The 22,345-nt window shown below is 42.4% G+C and overlaps 1 protein-coding gene across 1 annotated transcript in view; it reads left to right on the plus strand.

The window, feature by feature from the left end:
• Positions 1–4,580: 4,580 nt before the first annotated feature.
• The window catches only part of myct1a (myc target 1a), a 29,842-nt gene continuing 12,077 nt past the window's right edge, over positions 4,581–22,345 (plus strand). Inside the window, exon 1 of the mRNA XM_020509763.2 lies at positions 4,581–4,766. Coding sequence (XP_020365352.1) covers positions 4,706–4,766 — 61 coding nt within the window. The 5' untranslated portion in view covers positions 4,581–4,705. The remainder of the gene's footprint in view (positions 4,767–22,345) is intronic.

Below are 22,345 nucleotides of genomic sequence, written 5' to 3' on the forward strand. Positions count from 1 at the left end.
GAGGTTCATCAGATTAATCCATGGGATGGTGGGATTTCTTTGAAAAGTGATTGAGGAGGCTGGACCTGTATTCTCTAGATATTCAAAGAACTAGAGGTGATTTCATTGAAACTTACAAAATGCACAAAAAGCATGGCAGGGTATATGTGGATTGGATATTTCCCGTGGATGATCAACCTAGAACCAGAGACATAGTGTCAGAATAAGACATAGGCCACTTTACAACTGGGATCAGGATGAATTTCTTCACCCAGAGGGTGGTAAATCTTTTGAATTGTCAGCCTCAGAGGGCTGAGAAGCTCAATCTTTCAGCGGATTTAAGGCAGAAGCTTTTGGCATCAAGGAATACAGGGATAGAACAGGAAAGGATTATTGAGGTGAATGATTAGCCATCAGCCAATGGAAAAAAGACGGCGCAGAAAGAGACTATTCTACACATTGCATCTGTGCAGGGAGAGAAAGCCAAACTACCTGTCCATTCTAATCCCACATTTAGATCCCTTCCCTAGCCTTGTAGCTCACAGTGCTTCAGATACCTTTTAAACAGGCAGTGATTTCCAAATACCCACCTCCCACAGGAGGGAAATATTTTTCCTCATATTCTCTCTAATCCATCTATCAATAATCTGAAAGCTAATTGAATGATGGAACAAGCATGATAGGAACAGGCTTAGATCAGTCCGTTTATGTCTCTAATGTCTCATTGAAAGATGATCTCAGACAACAGAGTTATCAATGAAGTGCACGGAGATAGTCTGGGATTGTTTTTCTTAGAGCAGAGAAGGATGAGGCAGGAGTTTTGACTGAGGTGTACAAGATTATGAGGGCATAGATAGGGGAGATAGCAACCACTCTCTGGCCCTATGGTAGGCTGTCTGTTGCTCAAGTATGCCCATAATTCTGTGGATCTTCTCATGACTGGAGAGTGCCATACGAGATCAGCAGAGGTAACCACAGAACGGGTCATCAATGTTATTGTTGTTGATGCTGTGTCACTTCTACACTTCTTCTGGGCATGTGGGAACTTTGATAACCATTTCCACCAAAGTTGCAAAGAAGCTGAACCAAGTTTTAGTTCTCACCTCCACAGGGGCAGGTCTGTTTAAGATTGTCCCAAGTGAGATGGCCTGCAATAGAGAATTTTGTCATGTTCTCTTTCAGGATGTCAGTTTATTGCTTATACTGATTACCTTGATGAAGTTTGCCCTGAGACAGTGTTTTTTTCCTGTTTCATCTTTCATGGAATGTGGGTGCCACCGGCAAGGTCAGCATTTGTTGCCCTTCCCTAAATGCCCTTGAACTGAGTGCCTAGCCAGGCCATTTCATAAGGTAGTTAAAAATCAACCACATTGCTGGGGGTCTGGAGTCATACAGCACAGAAGAGACCATTCAGCCCTTCAAATCTACACTTACCTATCTGCCCTAATCCCACTTTCAAGCACTTGGCCCACAGCCTTGAATGTTATAAAATTTCAAATTCTCATCCACAGCCTGGAGTTACATCTAACTAGGTTACTTCTGACCAGGGCAATTAAGAATGGGCAATAAATGTTAAGCCAGTAATGCCAACATCCCATGAAGTAATATACAAAAAGGTAAATGATGCCATCTTCCTTTCCTACAGGCCATTAGTGAACCACATTGGGGGGAGGGGGTGAGGGAAGTGGAGTTAATGACAATTGATGCGTTTCTTCATTCAATTCCAGCATTTATTAAACAAACTGAAATTCCGCCAGCTGCCTTGGTGCGTATTGAACCAGTCTCCCCAGAAGATTAGCCTGAGCCTCCACAGTCACCAGTCTGATGAGTTTACCACTATGCCATCATCTCTCTATTAGTCAGACACGTAACTTGCAGAGTCAGTATACTGTTGACATACAGTGCAGTAGTCTGTAATATCCTGACTAGATTATGTGTCACGAGTCAGGGTTTAAGGAGGCAAGCATGATTAATAATTTGTAATTCTTCTGAAAGTTTACAGAAGAATTATAAATGTTCAAATGTTTTAAAAAAAAAGCACTAAAATGTAAAGTGATTCCTTTTTCAGTTCCTCAAGTTTGACCCAAGTGTAGTGATTATAACAAGGTCAGCCAGCTGGATAACATAGAATAAGAGTTCCCAGAATGGAACTGTTAATCTGATCCAATCAGGGAGAGAGATAGAAGAAGGAACATCAGACATTCTCACACTCTGAGGGAGCTGGACCAGTGTCAAGGACTTTCCATGTGTAAATAAAGGGTGACTTGGTGATGGGTTACCGGCCTCTGTGGAGTTATTTCAGCAATGTTTAATTTAATCAATTTTTTTACCCCAACCTCACAAACATGCAACAAAAACCGAAGTTTCTGGAAAAACATAGCAGGTCTGGCAGAGTCAAAAATCAGAGTTAACGTTTCAGGTCTGGTGACCCTTCCTCAGAACCCACCTACATGCATTGTCTCCTCTGGTATCCATACACAACTAAAATTTACCAACCTCAATCTTCAGTATTCTAGTGAACACCCAATGATTCCTGGTTCCATTTCTCACCTTAATTTTGAAATTTAGCTTTAACTTTAAGATTTTAGTTTTCGTTTTAAGATTGTGCCTTGCGTTCCAGATGATCACATCAGAGGAAAGTGATTCTCGGTATCTAACCTGACTGGGGATGTCTTACTGCTGTTATATGTGCATTTGGTGAGACCACATCTTACAACATCACAGAATTGTTCTGGCACAGAAGGAGGAGGTCATGCAGCCCATGGTGCCTGCTCCTGTTCTTTTAAGCAGTACCAATCTCCCACCTTTTCTCCATATCCCTGCACGCCTTTTCTATCCAAATAACCATCCAATATCCCTGTTGAAAACCTCAGTTGAACCTGCTTCTACCACATTTCCAGGTTGTGCATTCCAGATGGGAACGGCTTGCTGTGTGAAAAAGATTTTTCCTCACTTCACCCTCGCATCCTTTGCACTGCACTCTAAATCTATGCCCTTTCAATCTTTTTACTTCTATGAGTAGGAACAGCTTCTCCCTATCTACTCCATCCAGCCACTCATGTTGTTGAAAACCCCTATCAGATCTCCTGTCCTTGTGTTCTTATCTCTGAGACAACAATCCCAACATCTTTAATCCAGCCTCATAAGTTTTTTTCATTGTCAAGCCATTCTTATACATTGCTTCTGCACACAGTACAATGAATTCATGCCTTCCCGATAGTGTGGCATGCAGAACCATCCAAAGTAACACAGCTGTGGTCTAACAAATGTCTTGTACAAGTTCAATATCACCTCCTTGCTCTTGTACTCTATGCCCCTATTAATAAGCCAAGAACATGTACAGGAATTTCTTCTCTCTGATGGTTGAGAGTCATTGGAAGTCCCTGCCACAGAGTGGGGGCAGAGACCTTGCATCTATGCAAAGCTGAGTTTGATTCTTGATCAGTTGGGGAACCATGGGTTACAAGGATAAAACAGGAAAGTATGCCTGAGGATTGTTGTATCAGCTATGATCCTATTGAACAGGCTCGATTGGCTGAATGGCCTACTCCTGTGTATATTTCTGACAGTCTTATGGTCTTATTGTATGTTTTGTTAACTGTTGTCTCCACCTGTCCTGTCATCTTCAATGACCTGTGCACATACACACCCAGGTTACTCTGTCCCCATAATCCTTTAGAATTGTAACCTTTATTTTAGATTATTTCAATGCTCTTCTGAACAAAGCACGTCATCTCACATTTCTCTTCATTCAAAGTTATCTGCCACCTATCTGCCCAGTAAACCAACTTGTCAATGTTCTTTTGGAGTTCCACACTGTCCATCTTACAATTTATAATTCTTCTAAGTTTAGTGTCATGGGAAAGCTTTAAAATTGTCTCCTGCACACCAAATTCCATATTATTAATGTATAGATTAGGAAAAGCAAGATCCTAGTACACAGCCCTGATGAATTCCACTACAAATCTTCCTCCAACCCAAAAAATATCCATTCACAGATTCATATAAGAAGCAGGCCTTTCAACCCATTCTAACCATGCCAGCCCTTTGAAAGAGATGATACCATTAGTCTCATTCTCCAGTTCATTCCCACTAACTCTGCAACCTTGGTAAAATTCTGCAGAACCTAAAAATCCAATCACAGGGTTGGAAGATTTCCAGGGTTCCAAAGCAGAAATTTTTTTATGCTTTCAGTTCCTGCTATTCTGTTTTGAAAACACTGCTCCTGTCCCGAAGGCTGTTCCCTGGTATAGGTAGAGGTCATTTTCCAGTACCTCACTCAAGCAGTTATTTGGTATTAATAGATTCATTCAAAAGCAGAATAATAATGGACATTTACGGTACCCGCCCAGAGCAAACAAGTGCCCTAACGTTTATTTTTTTCAATATGTGCCGAGAAAGATATTTGACTGCTGTATCTTCCACATTTCAGCCCTTCCCTTGTGTCTATAAGTGCAATAATTTCTATTAGAGGAAATGATACCAAGGAAATGGCCACATTCTCTCAACACAGTGTTTAACACTGATAAGGTGGGCAGTTACTAATTTCAGTACAAAAGCAGGAAGACCACTGCAGCAAAGTTTCCATTCCAACAAACAGTCCAATTTTGTTTTTGAACAAAAAAGGAAAACTTCTTTCTCATCACTGAGAGGTGACTTCTTTCATTTCGCCTGTTGAGCTGAGAGCTCGGAGTGTCTGGACTTCACTGGCTCTGCTGAACCGATCATGGATGTCAATAGGACTGCAAATTATTCAATAACTTACTTGTTACCTGACAGCTTCTTTGGTAAGTTGCACACGAATTATCTGCTGGTATTGGAACTGAGTATTGTCCTGTTGCAAAGTGTTAATTTAAGAATATCAGCAGACTTGAGAAGCTCTGCAGCTCAGTCTCGATTTTTCCTTCCTAACTCTTTTCCCCACCTCACACTGTGTGAGAGTTTCTCCTCCTCCATTTGGTTTATGTCTTTCATATGTTCATCTAGATTTCTTTATTCCTCTAATTCCCCTGTTCTCCCTCTATTTCTCACATATGTTCTCTGTTACTCTACAACTTTGTCTCTTCCTTTTAAATTGTACACCATAGTACTCTCTTGGTTACTCTCTCTCTCTCTCTCTTTCTCTCAGTTCAATACCCTATGCTTGCTCTGTTCTAATTCACTTCAATTTCACACTTTTCAGCTATTGGTCACACTGCTCCTTTCCATTCATTCTACTGTCTCCCACACTCTATCTCGCACATTCTATGTTTTTTCTCTTTGTTCTTCTCTAGCCGTTGTTTTTGTTTTTGCCTGTCTCTCACTTATGTTGCGTAGTGAAAAGTTGAAGAGATGGTTAATCACTTAGAGTGGACTCTGACCATCGAGCAGTTAGACAGAAGACCAGAAGAAATTGGAGCAGAGAGTTCAGCCCCTCAACCCTGCTCTGACATTCAATGGGATCATGGTTAATTCAACATTCTTCATGTCTGCTTTTCTGTTCTTTCCCTCTATTCTTTGATTTCCATATTGATCAAGAATTTATCTATCTCAGCTTTTAATAAACACAGTATTCTGCCTCCACAGCTCTCAATGCCAATAGATTCACAAATCGTCTGAGAGAAGAAATTCTTCCTCATCTCAGTCTTACCCCTTTATATTCTGAGACTATGCTCTTTTCTCCTAGACTCTCCCTTGAGGGGAAACATCCACACAGTATTCACCCTGTCAAATCATTTAAGAATCTTAAATGTTTCAATGAGATCACTTTTGCTCATAAGACAATCCTCCAAACCGGGAATCATCCTAGTGAGCCTTCTCTGAACTGCCTCCAATGAAATAATACTTCATTAAATAAGGGGGACCAAAACTGCTCACAGTACTCCAGATGTGGTCTCACCAGCAGCTTGTACAGTTGAAGTCAGAGTTCCCTACTCTTTTACTCCAACCGCCTTGAAATAAGGGTAAACATTCCATGAGCCTTCCTGATTACCTGCTGCACCTATGTGCTAGCTTTCTGTGTTTCATGCACAAGTATCTCCCAGGTCAGAAATTTGCTTTTCTTCTCTCAAGTATTCTGTGTTCCAAAACTTTTTTGCATATCTCCATGTTTTTCCCTCAGTCTCTATGCCTTGGAATCTGTCACTCATGACTTTGGCTTTCCTTCCCATTCCTGTTACGTTCTCCGAATTGAAATTCTTGGTCTTCTGAGCAATAAATGATTTAAAAACTTATCATGCACTTCTTATGTCATGCAGCAAGAAAACATTCCTGGAAAGGGAAAACTTTATCCTTTAGCTTTTGCATCTAAGCTGGATTTGGAACCAAAACACAACAGGCTGCTAAATCCCACTTTCATTTAAACTCCACTTTTAGATTCAGATAGCAAATGTTTGACTGTTCTTTTCAATTTGACTCAAAAGCCCACTCTACAGCTTCATTCTTTCTATTTGAAACAATGGTCCTGCCCAAAAGCTGCTAAGTTGGGTCTTGAGAATGTCACTGCAAAGCCACAAATCCCTGAGCTGATTTAACAGTCGTCATTTTCTCATTAGGCTCAGATTGGGACTTCTGCCCATCCTACAGGAAGTCCCACCTCTAGGAAAGTTGCAGGTCAATCAGATAGCTAGCAGACCTTCAGTTTTCCAGCAGAGCCATTAGGTACCCTTGGACAGGAAGCAGCTGTTCCCCTGAATTGAAGAGTCAAAAACAAGGGGGCATTACTTCATACATTTAAGGACAGGACATTTAGAGGAATTTGAGGAAAGGTTTTGTTCACCAAGAGGGTGATGGACGCACAGACAGGGAGGACTGTTGAGGCAAGAAATGTCACAAACTTTAAAAAAAAACTTAAATGAGCACATGAAATGTCATAACATTCAAGGCTATGGGCCAAGTGTTAGCAAATGGGATTCATGTAGATAGGTCAGCACAGACTCAATGGGCTGAAGGTCCTCTTCTGTGCCGTTTGACTCAATACAGCTTCATCGCTGGAGTTATATACCTAGGTCTAAGTGGAAGGGGTTTCATTTGAGTGAGACAGACAGGTCCCAGTGGGAGGGTTGAAGTTTGCTGCAATTGGGAGGGCAGTGTCGAGTGCATACCACTGAGCAGGTGGGACAACCAAGTCCTGAGGGCACATCCATTTGGCACAGGAACCTGAAGAGTAGGGACCAATTGCCAAACCACAACCAAGTCATTAGAGTTCATCTTATTGCTTTGCACGGTGACTGCTAGTGAAATAATACTAAAGCTGGAGGTTGTCCTTGACTACTTAGGGGCTCAAGACCTCAACTGACCCATTGAAGGGACAGATACAATTCCAATGGCAGCAAGATAGGTGTATTTATTAAAAGTCTAACAGGGGAAGGACAAATACAACGAATGGTAGGTCCTGAGGGAGTTCTGAGGAATATTTGGATCTTGGTGTACAAGTCCATAGATCTCTGAAGGTGCCAGCACAGGTAAACAGATGGTTGTGAATAAGGCATACAGGATGACTGCCTTCATAAGCTTGGGTGTAGAATCCAGGAACAAGAAAGTCTTGTTATGACTTTATAAAACATTAGTTAGACCACAGGTGGAGTATCATGTGTGGTTCTGGTCATCACACCATTAGAAGGACGTGATTGCATTGGAGAGGATGCAAAGAAAATTCAGCAGGATGCTGAGATACCAAGGTGTAGAGCTGAATGAACAATGGTATCAATGTGGACTTCACAAGCTTCAAAATCTCCCCTCCCCCAACCGCATCCCAAAACCAGCCCAGCTTGTCCCCGCCTCCCTAACCTGTCCTTCCTCCCACCTATCCCCTCCTCCCATCTCAAGCCCCACCCCCATCTCCTACCTACTAACCTCATCCCACCCCCTTGACCTGTCCGTCCTCCCTGGACTGACCTATCTCCTCCCTAACTCTCCACCTACACTCACCTTTACTGGCTCTATGCCCGCCTCTTTGACCTGTCTGTCTCCTCTCCACCTATCTTCTCCTCTATCCATCTTCTATCTGCCTCCCCCTCTCTCCCTATTTATTTCAGAACCCCCTTCCCCTCCCCCATTTCTGAAGAAGTGTCTAGGCCCGAAACGTCAGCCTTCCTGCTCCTCTGATGCTGCTTGGCCTGCTGTGTTCATCCAGCTCTACACCTTGGTATCTCAGGTTCTCCAGCATCTGCAGTTCCTACTATCTCTCACCAGGATGCTGCCTGGGATAAAAAGACTCATGTATGAGGAGAGAATGGATAGGCTGGGTTTGTTTTCCTTGGAGCAGATGAAGCTGATGGTGGATCTGATTGAGGTATACAAAATGATGAGATGCATAGATTGGGTAAAACATGAGAATCTTTTCCCCATGGCTGACGTGTCTAAGACCAGAGGGCACAAGAGGACCAGATGAGGAATATGTGGTTTATACGAGTTCTGAGGAAAATGGTTTCATCCAAAGGGCGATAGAAATGTGGAATGTGCTACCTGAGAGAGTGGTGGACGGAGGTACTCTCACAACATTAAAGAAACATTTGCATAAGTATTTTAAGTGCCAGGGCATAGTAGGCTGTGAATCAGTTGCGGCTAAATGGGATTCATGTAATTTGGTGTTTGCTGGTTGACATAGACATGGTGGGCCAAAGGGCTTGTTTCTATGATGTTTGACTCTATGACTCAATGAAGAGTTGCACCTCAAAACCGCCTGTTTTTACACCTTCTTGCGCCTGTCCTAGGAGGTGTGATGGAAAAGTCTACCCAGAACTGTTCTCCCACCAGCCTCAATCATTTAACATTTAATAACATTTCTTAAAAGGGACAGACCCTTTATGCTACAGCTCACAGATGATCATCTGTCAAATTTGCATCAAGAATATATTCTCCCATCACAGAATTGTAATTGGAATTTATTTTGTTTTTACAGGCCACAAAAATGCATCATCTCAAATTATTATAGCTCAAACAAGGACTCCTCCCTCCTAAACAAAATGAAACAGGCAGTGCTAACTCTGTGACACATTCCTCACATTCGTTTGCCAACAGGGAAAAAAATAGTTGTTTTTAATCCAGAGGATTTTTGGGACAAGGACCGTCTTAGTGTCTGCCTCCAGACATTTGAGCACATGACTCAACCTAACACTCGGACAGAACCAAGGGAGTGGCAGAGTAGCCAAATAATGACTCAGAGATAGTAGGAACTGCAGATGCTGGAGAATCCGAGACAACAAGGTGCAGGGCTGGATGAACACAGCAGGCCAAGCAGCATCATAGGAGCAGAGAGGCTGACGTTTCGGGCCTAGACCCTTCATCAGAAAAGGGGGAGGGCAAGGGGGTTTTGAAATAAATAGGGAGAGAGTGGGAGGCGGATAGAAGAGGGATAGAGGAGAGGATAGGTGGAGAGGAAACAAACAGGTCGAAGAGGCGGGGATGGAGCCAGTAAAGGTGAGTGTAGGTAGGGAGTTAGGAAGGGGACAGGTCAGTCCAGGGAGGACGGACAGGTCAAGGGGGCGGGATGAGGTTGGTCGGTAGGAGATGGAGGTGCGGCTTGAGGTGGGAGGAGGGGATAGGTGGGAGGAAGAACAGGTTAGGGAGGCAGGGACGAGCTGGACTGGTTTTGGGATGCGGTAGGGGGAGGGGAGATTTTGAAACTTGTGAAATCCACATTGATACCATTGGGCTGCAGGGTTCCCAAGCGGAATATGAGTTGCTGTTCCTGCAACCTTCGGGTGGCATCGTTGTGGCACTGCAGGAGGCCCAGGATGGACATGTCGTCTGAGGAATGGGAGGGGGAGTTGAAATGGTTCGCGACTGGGAGGTGCAGTTGTTTGTTGCGAACCGAGCATAGGTGTTCTGCAAAGCGGTCCCCGAGTCTCCGCTTGGTTTCCCCGATGTAGAGGAAGCCACACCGGGTACAGCGGATGCAGTATACCACATTGGCAGATGTGCAGGTGAACATCTGCTTGATGTGGAAAGTCTTCTTGGGGCCTGGGATGGGGGTGAGGGAGGAGGTATGGGGGCAGGTGTAGCACTTCCTGCGGTTGCAGGGAAAAGTGCTGGGTGTGGTGGAGCTGGAGGGGAGTGTGGAGCGGACAAAATAATGACTTTGTGTCTGTCTCCGCAGAGGAATATAAAGAAATCTCCCAGAATTAGAGATACAAGAGACTGTTTAAATAACTTCACAGAGGCCTGTATTCATCGTCAAGTCACCCTTTATTTACACGTGAACCATCCTTGATGCTAGTACTGTCTCATTCAGAGTAAACTACCAGAGTGTCAGCCTCTCTGACACTGCCCTTTTTAATCTGTCAGCCAGGGCTCCCTGATTGGACCAATCAGGACCAACTAACAGTCCCAATCAGGGAACTCATATTCTAGGAGGTCCAGCTGGCTGACCTCATTCAAATCGCTACACTGGTGAGAACGGGAACTGAAATAAGTTAGTAAAAAAATTGGTGTAAGGGGAAAGAATGGGAACGAAAGTTGACAAATACCCAGGTCTCAATGATCTAAATTTCAGAATGTTGAAGGAGGCAGCATTAGATGCATTGGTGGCCATCTTTCAAAATTATATATATTTGGGAAAAACTGCCTGTAGATGGGAAGGTTAAAAATTTAACCCCACTATTTCAGAAAGGAAAGAGAGACGAAAAAAGAACGACAGACCTTTTAGGCTGATGTCAGCAGTAGAGAAAATACTGGAATCTATTATAAAGGATGTGATAACTGAACATCTAAAAAATAATTATCTGATTGGATAAAATCAGCATTCACCTGGATGTTGGGGAAACTAAACAGGTCTGGCAACATCTGTGGTGAGAAAGCAGAGTTAATGTTTCTGAAGAAGGGACACTGCATTTGAAACATTAACTCTGTTTCTCTAACACAGACCTGTTGAGTTTCTCCAGCAAATTTCTTTTTGTTTGATTCGAATCTCTAACTTCTGGAGCTGTCTGTTTTATTCACCAGGATGTTGACTGGGTTGGAGAATCTTAGCTATAAAGAGAAGTTGGATTATTTCTTTTGCACAGAGAAAGCTAAGGAGCCTGATGGAGGTGTTTAAGATTATGAGGGACATAGACAGAGTGGGTAGGAAGCAGCTGTTCCCCTTAGCTGAAGGGTTAATAACAAGGGGGCAATATAAATTCAAGGACAGAAGGTTTGGAGGGAATTTGAGTTAAGGTTTTTTTCACCTAGAGGGTGTTGAGGGTCTGGAATGCACTGCCTGGGGACAGGAGGAGGTGAAGGGGTAGTAGAGGCAGGAAACCTAACCATTAAAAAACACATGGATGAACTTTTAAAATGCCATAACATTCAAGGCCATGGGCCATGGAAAGTGGAATTAGTGTAGATAAGTCAGACCATAAGTCCATAATACCAAAAGGCATAGGAGCAGAATTAGGCCATTCAGACATTTGGCCCATTAAGTCTGCTCTGCCATTCAATCATGGCTAATATGTTTCTCAAATCCATTCTTTTGCTTTACGCCCCTAACTCTGGACTTGCTTACCAATCAAAAACCTATCTATCTATGTCTTATATATACTCAGTCTCCACAACCTTCTTCGGCAATAAGTTCTACAGCGTCACCATTTCTGGCTGAAGAAATTCCTCCCCAGGTCAGTTCTAAAGAGTCTTTCCTTCACTCTAAGGCTGTGCCTCAGGACCTAGTCTCTCCTATTGGTGGAAACAATGTCTTCACGTCCAGTCAATCCATGCCTCTCAGTAGGTTGCAAGTTTCAATAAAGTCTCCCTGCATCCTTCTAAATTCCAGAGTACAGACTCGGAATCCTGAACCATTCCTCATATAACAAGCTCTTCATCCCCCCAATAATTCTTGTAAATCTTCTCTGTATCCCCTCCAATGCCAGAAAATCATTCATTCGATACAGGGCCCAAAACTGATCACAATATTCAAATGTGGTCTGACCAGAGCCTTACGCAGCCTCAGCAGTACATCTCTGCCCTTGTATTCTAGCCTTCTTGAAATGAATGGCAACATTGTATTTGCCTTCCGAACCATCATCTGAACTTGCATGTTAACCTTAAGAGAACCCTGATCTAGGATTCGCAAGTTCTTTGTGTTCCAGTTTTCTGATGCCCTTCCCATTTAGGAAATAGTCTATGCCTCTATTTCACATTTGCCCACATTGTATTCCATTTGCCACTTCTTTGCCCACTCTCCTAGCCTGTCCAAGTTCTTCTGCATCCTCACTGCTTCCACAACATTATCTCTCCCTCCACCTATCTTTGTGTCATCTGAAAATGTAGCAACAATGTCCACAGTTCCTTTGTCCAGATTGTTAATGTATAATGTGAATATTTGTGGTCCCAATACGGACCCCTGCAGAACTCTACTAGTCACTGGCTGCCTTCCTGAAAAAGACCCCTATATCCCTGCTCTCTACCTTCTGCCAATCAGCCAATCTTCTATCCATGCCAGTGCCTTACCCCTAACACCATGGGCTCTTATCTTATTTAACAGCCTCCTGTGCAGCACCATGTCAAAGGCCTTTTAGAAATCCGAAAAGATCCACTAGCTCTCCTTTGTCTAACTTGCTCGTTACCTCGTCAAAGAATTCTAACAGATTGTCAGGCATGACCTCCCCTTGATGAAGCTGTGCTGACTCAGCCCTATTTTTCAATGCACTTCCAACTACTTCGCAATCTCATCCTTTACAATGGGCTCTAAAATTTTACTAACAACTGAAGCCAGGCTAACCATCCTGTAGTTTCCTGTCTTCTGTCTCCCTTCCTTCTGAAGCAGGAGTGTTGTATTTTCCATTTTCCAGTCCTTTGGGACCCCCTGGAGTCCAGTAATTCCTGAAAGATGCCTCTACAATCTCCTCAGCTATCTGCTTCAGAACTCTGGGATGTCGTTTATCTGGTCCATGTGACTTATCTGCATTTATCTAAGTGGGGTATCCACAATCAGGGGACGCAATCTCAGAATAAGAGGCAAGCCATTTCGGACTGAGATAAGAAGGAATTTCTTCACCCAGACAGAGTGGAATCTTCCAGATGTTGTATCCAGGAAAGTTTGGACTCACCACCGTTGAGTATATTCAAGGCAGAAATCAGTAGATTTTGCAATACTAATTACATCATAAGATATATGGATAGGAGGGGAAATGGTGTTCAGGTAGATGATTTGCTATGATCAAGAATGGCAAAACATGCTTGAAAGGCTAATTGGTCAACAACTCATATGTTCCTTTTTTCTCAGTGGTACGCAGTCAGCAGCCTGGAAGGAGAACTGCAATGTCAAAGGGGCAGTACTGATGGAGCGCTGCATTGTCATTGCTCAGCACTGAGCAACTGCAGGAATGCTGCACTGTCATTGGATTGGTATTGAGGGAATGCAGCAGTGTTTGAAAGTCAGTTTTGAGGGAGTTCTGCACTGTCAAAGCATCAGTACTGAAGTAATTATTCACTGTTAGAGGGTCAGTACTGAAAAGTGCAGAAAAGTCTGGAGGGTCAGTACTGAGGGAGCGCCGCACTGTGGAAGGGCCAGTACTGAGGGAGCGCCGCACTGTCGGAGGGTCAATATCGTGGGAGCGCTGCAATGTCAGTGAGTTAGCGCTGAGGGAGTGCTGCACTATCGGAAAATTAATACCTAGGTAGTGCCGCGATATTGATGGTCAGTGGGATGCTGCACATTTCAAGGTAATGTCTTTCCAAATGAGGCAATAGAGCAAGTTGAATGTAAAGATACTGTGGATCTATTTAGAAGAGATTTGCAGGCCATCCCCTTACTAACCCTCCTGTACCAGTAAAACAGATGGTATAGCTCTTTATTGGTGAAAGACCTGGCCCAATATTGATCCTGCAACTGATAACTATCATTAAGACTAATAATCTGGTCACAACTGTGACATTGTTACTTGTGGGATATTGCCATGCCACACAGTTTTGCAGTGCAGGAAACTTGGCAGTCAATGACAACCTTGTACAAATACTGAAAACATGCGCTGTCTCGGATATCCTGCTGTTATAGGAATGAAAGTCTTTGTTTTCCTTTCGCAATCAAGGTCAGTTCTGAAGCTGATTGTCGGAGCCCTGATGGGAGGAAAATTGGCTACCCCTACCCCGCCTCCCTGTCTCCGTCATCCCAGATACATCTCAGAGTTCAAAATATGGAATGAGCCCTCTCTAAAATATGATTGCAACAAAATCACACGGGCAGTGAAATGTAGCAACATGGCAGGAAACTATGTGTAGGGATCAAGGTTTAGTGGCAAGACTACAAGGCAGCATTATATCAACAGGAAACAGGGTGTATACAGCAATTTGTTCAGCACCAGAGAGAAATGATTGTTCTATTCTCTACTGTCACAAGTGTTATAGTACAGGTTGTGTGTTAGAAGTTGGCTCAGGGACCAGGGTTACTAGTCCTGGTTACATAGGTCTACTCACTGCAGGTTTCCTCACCAATTATTTGGCTGAGTTGAAAGCAGCCATTGCTTTCAGTCTAAAGGCTATAGATTTACTTGCTGCCGTCAATTGAGGTCCGCACTGTACTGGGGTATTTTAATGCTGCCAAAGTGACATCTGAAATGGTAAGCCAGGCTAGGTGCTCTGTGTTGAAGTGGATGTAAACTATCCCAACATTTGAAAAGCAGCAGGAAATTTCCCTGTGGTGTTCTCATCAAGTGTACCTTCCTCACTCAATCTGTCAGAAACCAGATGACCTCATGATTCATGTATAGCTGTGAGACCTTGATGCCTACAAAATGGCTGCCACGTTTCTACACATATACTGATAGCAATTCACTGTACTTGAAAGTTTCTAACCTGGATTAAACTCCTTCTTAAAAAAAAACTCATAACCCGTTGTAAGTGAACTTAAGACATAAAGCAGTCTTCATAAACATTCATTGAATTATGCATGCACAGAACAGGGAGCAAGTAATTTGACGCACTCAATGTCATGTGACCAGATGTCACTTCTTGTGATGTCATCCATCATCTGATTGATAGTTGATACCTTATATAACAATACCAGTCACGAGGTTAGAAAAAAAGTACCTGGAATACAATGTTTGTTTGTACAATGCCTTACATACAAGACCTGAAAACTAGCCCAAGAAACAATCTTCAAGCCTGAATGGGTAGGCCCAAGGCCAGACAGATATTGGGTCTCAAACCTCAGTTACTTCCTGTGGTGCGGTGAAGTTGACTGGTCAACTCATTGGTGAAGATTTTAGGTCTCGAATCTTCTCCCAGTCTTTATTCTTTCTCCACACTGTACCCCACCATTCATGTCAGTTTCCCCCTTCTTTTCTCATGTCTCCACCTGTTTGCACCCCCACTCTCATTCGATTAGTCTCTGCTGAAGATTGCTGGGACCTTGACAGAGATCTTAGTATCTTTACCAACTGGTGAGGTCCCAGAAGACTGGAGAATAGCCATTGTTGTTCCTTTGTTTAAAAAGGGCAATTGGGATAATCCAGGAAATTATAGGCTGGTGAGCCTTGTATTAATAGTAGGCAAATTATTGGAGAAGATTCTTAGGGATGGGATTTACTCATGTTTAGAAAAGAATGGACTCAGTAGAGATAATCAGCAATAGATTTGTGCGAGGAGATCTTGTCTCATAAGTTTGATTGAGTATTTTGAAGAAGTAACAAAGGTGATTGATGAGGGTAAGGCAGTGGATGTTGTCATCATGGACAAAAGTATTTGACAAGGTCCCTCACTGTAGGCTGTTCCAGAAATTTAAGTCACATGGGATCCATGGTGAGTTGGTAAGTTGGATATAACATTGCCTTGGTCATCAAAGACAGAGGATAATTGTGGAAAGCTGTTTTCTGTTTGGAGATCTGTGACCAGTGGTGTTTCACAAGGATCAGTGCTGAGACCTCTGTTGTTTGTAGTATATATAAATGCTTTGGATAAAAGTGTAGGTGGCCTGATAAGTAAGTCTGCAAATGGCATAAAAATTGGTGGGATAGTGAGGAAGGCTGTCCAAGAATATAGCAGGATGTAGATCAGTTGGAAAATTGGGCAAAGAAATCACAGATGGAGTTTAATTGGACAAGTGCGAGGTGATACATTTTGGGAGGTCAAATAGAAGTGGAAAATATACAGTAAATAGTAGGATCCTTAGGACCATTGATATACAGAGGGATCTTGAGGTACAAGCCATAACTCCCTGAAAGTAACAAAACAAGTGGATAAGATGATAAAGAAGGCATGCAGCATGCTTGCCTACATTGATCAGGGCTTTGTGCCTGAATAAGGTGAATAGTCAGAGTCTTTATCCCATGGTAGAATTTCAAATACTCGGGTGATAGATTTAACGTGAGGGGGGAAAATCTAAAGGAGATGCGTGAGGCAAGTTTTTTTACTCAGAGGGTATGGGTGCCTAGAAAGCACTGCCAGGGGAGGCGATAGAAGCAGATAGGCTAGCAAAGTTTAAGAGGCATTTAGACCGACACATAAGCAGACAGAATATAGAGGGTTCTGGACTATGTGCAGGCAGATAGGATTAGTTTAGAAATAGCATCATGGTTGGCACAGACATGGCAAGCAGAAGGAGCTGAGCCTGTGCTGTGCTGTACTGTTCTATGTTCTAAATTAGCCTAGATTAGAGTTTTGGAATTCCTTCCTTAACAGCTCAGTAGGAGCATCTTCACTGTTGGATTGCTGCTGTTCAAGAAGATGTCTCACCACACCATCTCAAAGGCAATTGGGAATAGGTAATAAATGCTTTCAAATTATGATGGCAAATAATAACTCACACTCATGAATAGTCCAGGAATGTAACTGTTGAACTTAGAGTCATAGAATCATAGACTCATACAGCATGGAAACAGACCTTTCAGACCAACCAGTCCATGCCGACTATAACCCCAAACTAAACTAGTCTCACCTGTCTGCACTTGGCCCATATCCGTCAAAACATTTCTTATTCATGTACTTATCTAAATGTTTTTTAAACGTTGTGACTATACCTGCATCCACCATATCCTCTTGGAAGTTCATTCTACACACAAACCACTCCCTGTGCAAAAAAATTGCCCCTCATGTCTTTCTTAAATCGTTCTCCTCTCACCTTAAAAATATGCCCCTTAGACTTGAAATCCCACACACTAGGGAAAAGACATCTGCCATTCACTTTATCTACACCCCTCATGACTTTATAAACCTCCATAAAGTCACCTCTCAACCTCCTATGCTCTAGTGAAAGAAGTCCCAGTCTATCCAGCCTCTCCTTATAACTCAAACATTCTATGCCCGGCAACATCCTGGTATATCTCTTCTGAACACTTTCCAGCTTAATAATATCCTTTCTATAACAGGGAGACCAGAAATAGACACAGTAATTCAGAAGAGGCTTCACCAATGTCCTGTAGCAACCTCAACATAATGTCCCAACTTCTGTACTCAAAGGCAATGAAGGCAAGCATACTAAACGGCTTCTTAACTACTCTATGCAAACTTTCAAAAATTATGTACCTGAACCCCTTGGGTCTCTCTGATCTACAACACCACCCAAGGCCATAGTTTTAATAGTATAAATTTTGCCATTGTTTGTTTTACCAAAATATTTATCTGAATTGAACTCCATCTGCCATTCTTTGGCCCACTGGCCCAGTTGGTCAAGATCCCTTTGTACTCTTAGATACCTTCTTCACTATCCACTGTACCACCAACCTTGGTGTCATCCACAGACTTACTAATCATGCTTTCTGTATTCTCATCTAAATCGTTTATATACATGACAAACAAAAGTGAACCCAGAACCGATCCCAGTGGAATACAGTTGGTCACAGGCCTTCAGTCCAAAAAAAAAACCTTCACCCTCATCGCTGTCTCCTACTGTTAAGCCAATTTTATATCCAATTGGCAAGCTCACCCTGAATTCCATGTGACCCAAGTTTATCTTATTATCATCTTGTTTTCTTCTTATTCAGGGTTTTTTCCAGCATGAAGCAACTGCGTCATATTAAACACATTCAACAGTGAAGCTCAGTAAATGTTGTCACTGAATACACAGACATTTCTTTCAGTTCTTGTGTTGAACCTTCTTCTAAGGCAGTCCCTCGGGATCAAAGATGATTTTCTTCCACTCTTGTTGTGGGTCCTGAGGTGACTGACCTGGACACTGCTAGATCCTCACACCCTGTTGCAGATAGGGAAAAGGGTGTTTGCACAAATGGATAGGACACTTGGATGTTTGCACATTTCTTTAAGCAAGACTTCCATCTGAGCCTAGTAAGGATGCTTGACGCAGCAGACATCTTTAGGAATGCTTCTTCACCAGCTTGGGCCAAAACTGATGTCACTATTCACATATAAACCAACACGGAAAAATATGTCTTCCTTTGACCTTGGAATTGAAAAAGTTTACAATCTGAAAAGTGCAAGATTTCTTTTTAATTCATTTACAGCATATGGGCATCACTGGCTAGGCTACTATCCATCCCTAATCACCCAGAGGGCAGTTATGGGTCAACCACATTGCTGTGGCCACACATGGTAAGGATGGCAGTTTCCATCCCTAAAGGGCATATGTGAACCAGTTGAGTTTTTACTAACAGTGGTTTTATGGTCATCATTAGACTCTTAATTCCAAACAAAAATAATCCAAACAAACTGTGATGCTGGACATCAGAAACTTAAGCAGAAATTCCTGGAAAAACTCAACAGGTCTGACAGTATCTTTGGAGAGAAAGCAGAGTTAACATTTTGGGCCCTTTCTGAAAAAGGGTCGCTGGACCTGAAACATTAATTCTGCTTTCTCTCCAAAGACCTGCTGAGCCTTTCCAGCAATTTCTGCTTTTGTTTCCATCTGAAATTCTTTGGTTTTTTGACTGTAAGTGAATATGTCTGTGCACAAATGCACTGATTTCATCAAAGTTTTGTCTACGGAATTAATACTTAATGGAAGAAAACCCTCTTTGTAATTTAATATTTCCTAAAGCTATCTCAAAAGTAACTTATGAACCAGTTACCCCCATTCAAACTCTAACAATCGGCTCACGAGCTAGACCTTACCACATTTCTGAAAGGTTATTTCTCAAACTTTTTTTTGAGCGTCTTCATTCTCAATGTCTCTGTAACAAACTAACACCATTATAATTGTCTTATAATTGTCTTAATCCCATTCAAGTGGACAAGTAGATGAAGCTCATGTGCAGCTTCAAGGAAAGGTATAAATCAACACATAGTTAGGACGAGGTGGGAACTATTTCACTTGGTGTATCACTTCGAATGAATCAAATGCACCCAATCAAGGTATATGGGCATGAAATGATGTTCGATTCTTATCCTTGTCAATTGAGGCTTTTGTTATTCTTTTGATGGGATGCGGCATTGTTGGCAATGGTACCATTTGTTGTCTATTGTTAATTGTCCTTAAACTGAGTTGTTTGCTAAAGTTGAGGCTGGGTCTGGAGTCACATGGAGGCCAGACGAGGTAAGGGAAGCAGATTAACCAGCATTAGTGAATCAAATACGTTTGTTTCTAAATTCTAGATTACTGAATTTAACTTCTACAGGCTACCATTGTAAGATATAAACCCATGTCAGCGGGGCTTCAGCTTTGCCGTCTGGATTACAATAACATTATTACCACCATCTTCAGTTGTAATGTCAATTCCCTTCTCAGGCTTAAATACAACTTCACAAAACTGACCTGCTACTTCTTTAAGAACATACAATGTAGAAGCAGAAATAAACTATTTGGTCAATCGAGTCTGCTCCACCATTCAGTGAGATCATGGCTGATCTGATAATGCTCAACTCCACTTTCCCACCTTCTCCCCATAACCCTTGATTTCCTTACTGAATACAACTCTGTTGACCTCAGCCTTGAATATACTTAATTACTCAGCCTCAACAGCCGAATGCTATAAAGAATTCCACAAATTCTCTACCCCCTGAGAGAATAAAATGTTCCTTAGCTCTCTTCTTAAATGGAGTGGCCCCTTCCCCTGAGATTATGCTGTCTGACCTTCAACATGCCCATTAGGGGAAACAAAGTCTTTTAAGAATCTGGTATATTTCAATAAGGTCATCTCTCAATTTTCTGAACTCCAATGAGTACAAGCCAAGCTTCTTCAACCTCTCTTCATCAGAAAATCCATCCGTACTCAGGATCAACCTGTTGAACCTTCTCTGGCTTGTCTCCGAAGCCACTATATCTTTCCATAGATAGGGAGACCAAATCTGTTTATAGTATTCTAGGTGTGATCTGATTCATGCCTTGTATGGTTTTAACCAAATCTCCCCATGTTCTGTGCTCTATATCTTTGAAATAATTGGCAACATTCCAATGGCCTTCCCTATTACCAACAGAACTCGGACCTTGTCTTTTTTTGATTCATGCATGAGGCCTCCCAAATTCCTCTGCTGCTTTCTGCTGTCTTTCCCCATTTTAATGATATGCAGCACCTCTATTCTTCCTGCCACAGTGTATAACCTCATACTTTTTCACATTATGTTCGATCTGACAAGATTTTTTTCTCACCCATTCACTTATCTTTATCCCACTGCAGACTCTTTGTTTTATTCTCACTGCTTACCTTCTCATCTAATTTTGTGTCATCCATAAACTTGGTAATCATACATTCACTTTCCTCAACTCAGTTATTAACATATATTGTAAATAATTGCGGTCCCAGCACTGATCCCTGAGGCACTCAACTAGATACAGGTTGTCATCCTGAAAAAGCTCCCTCTTAGCCCAAATCTGTCTTCTATTATAGACAAACAGGAGTCTGGAAGAACACACAAGCCAGGCAACATTTGGAGGAAAGGAGAAGGCAATGTTTTGGGTATTACCCTTCTTCAGGACTGGATATAGGGGTAGGGGGAGCTGCAGATAAAAATGGGTGGGAGAGATGTAGCAGAATGGTGGCGATAGGGGGACACTGTCTTCTAGTAGTTAGACAATCCCATAACCATGCTAATACACTACTTCCAACACCGTGGGACTTATTAAATAGCCTTAGGTGTGGGGCTGATCCTTTCCCTTTTACATAGCAACTTCTTTGAATAATCTGCTCATCAGTTATGGATGTTTGGCCAAATTACGGACTTGTTTGAACTCAACTCATTTCACAGAGCGTTAGCAGCAAGGTAGACTTTTGTACGACTTTTGCGGACTGACCCAAAAATATGGGGTGGCATAATGGCTCAGCGGCGATAGCCAGGGACACAGGTTCAATTCCACCATCGGACAACTGTCTGTAAGGAGTTTGCAAATTCTCCCTATGTCTGCATGGGTTTCCTCCCACAGTCCAAAGATGCGCAGGCTATGTGGATTAGCCATGGGAAATGCAGGGTTACAGGGATTGGGTAGAGGGGCAGCCCTGGGTGGGATGCTCTGTGGATGGTCATTGTAGACTTTATGGGCTAAATGGCCTGTTTCCACACTGTATGGATCAATGATTCTATGAACACATCTCACTCACAATAAAGAGGATCCACTGTACTGATTCCTGGCATGAAGAATTTTTTTGTAATTCATTCACAGTTTGTTTAATGAGTAAAGATTGGACAGATTGGGCCTGTTTCATGAGAAGCAAATTTATTGAAACATAAAGGATCTCGAGGAAACTTGACATGGTGGACATTGAAAGGATGCTTCCCTTGTGGGAAAGATTAGAACTGGAGGCAGTTTGAAAATGAAGGGTTTTCTATTTGTGAAGTGATTTTTTTTCTCGCAGAGGATCATTGGCCTGTGGAATTTTCTTGCCTGACGAATTGCTTGGCAGGTTCGTTGAATATTTATTGAAGGCCAAGTTGAAGTGTCTTGACTATCATGAAAGTCAAACAGTATAGAGTGTAGAAAGGGAAGTAAAGGTTACAATCAGATCAACTATGATTGTATTGAATGGCAGAAGGCTCAAAGGACAGAATGGCCTACTCCTGCTCCCATTTCTTTCCCTTTCCCTTGACATGGCCCTCCACGCCGACCCAAGTTTTCAATACCGTTAAGTGTGATCTTATGTCTCATCTCCACTTTTCCCATACTCCTCAATTTTCTTAGCACCCAAAAAAATTCCAAAATATTAACCAAACAACAAAATGGGAAGAAACATCCACGTCAGGATGATTTTTACTTGGGGGACAACTTGAAAATGATGGTACTCTTGTAGCACTCTTGTTGTTTATGTGGCAGCGATGTCAAGTGGGGTGCTATTATACTGGCCTTGGTGAACTGCTGCTATGGACTGTGTAGATTTTAAACATTGTGTAAAAGAGACACTAGCTCAAAGCTTTTTGTGTTCCCCTCATCTGGACTGACACAGAAGAAACCAAAACACACTTGGGAAGGGAACACCAATTTATATAGTATGAGAGGGTGCTAAATGGATGGACTGTGGTTAGCATGGTGATGCAGCAGGAGCTCATAGATTCACAGACATTTACAGCAAGCCAAAAGAAAGCCATTCAGCCT

Source organism: Rhincodon typus, chromosome 9, assembly GCF_021869965.1.
Source record: "Rhincodon typus isolate 14 chromosome 9, sRhiTyp1.1, whole genome shotgun sequence".
Taxonomy (NCBI): Eukaryota; Metazoa; Chordata; class Chondrichthyes; order Orectolobiformes; family Rhincodontidae; genus Rhincodon; species Rhincodon typus.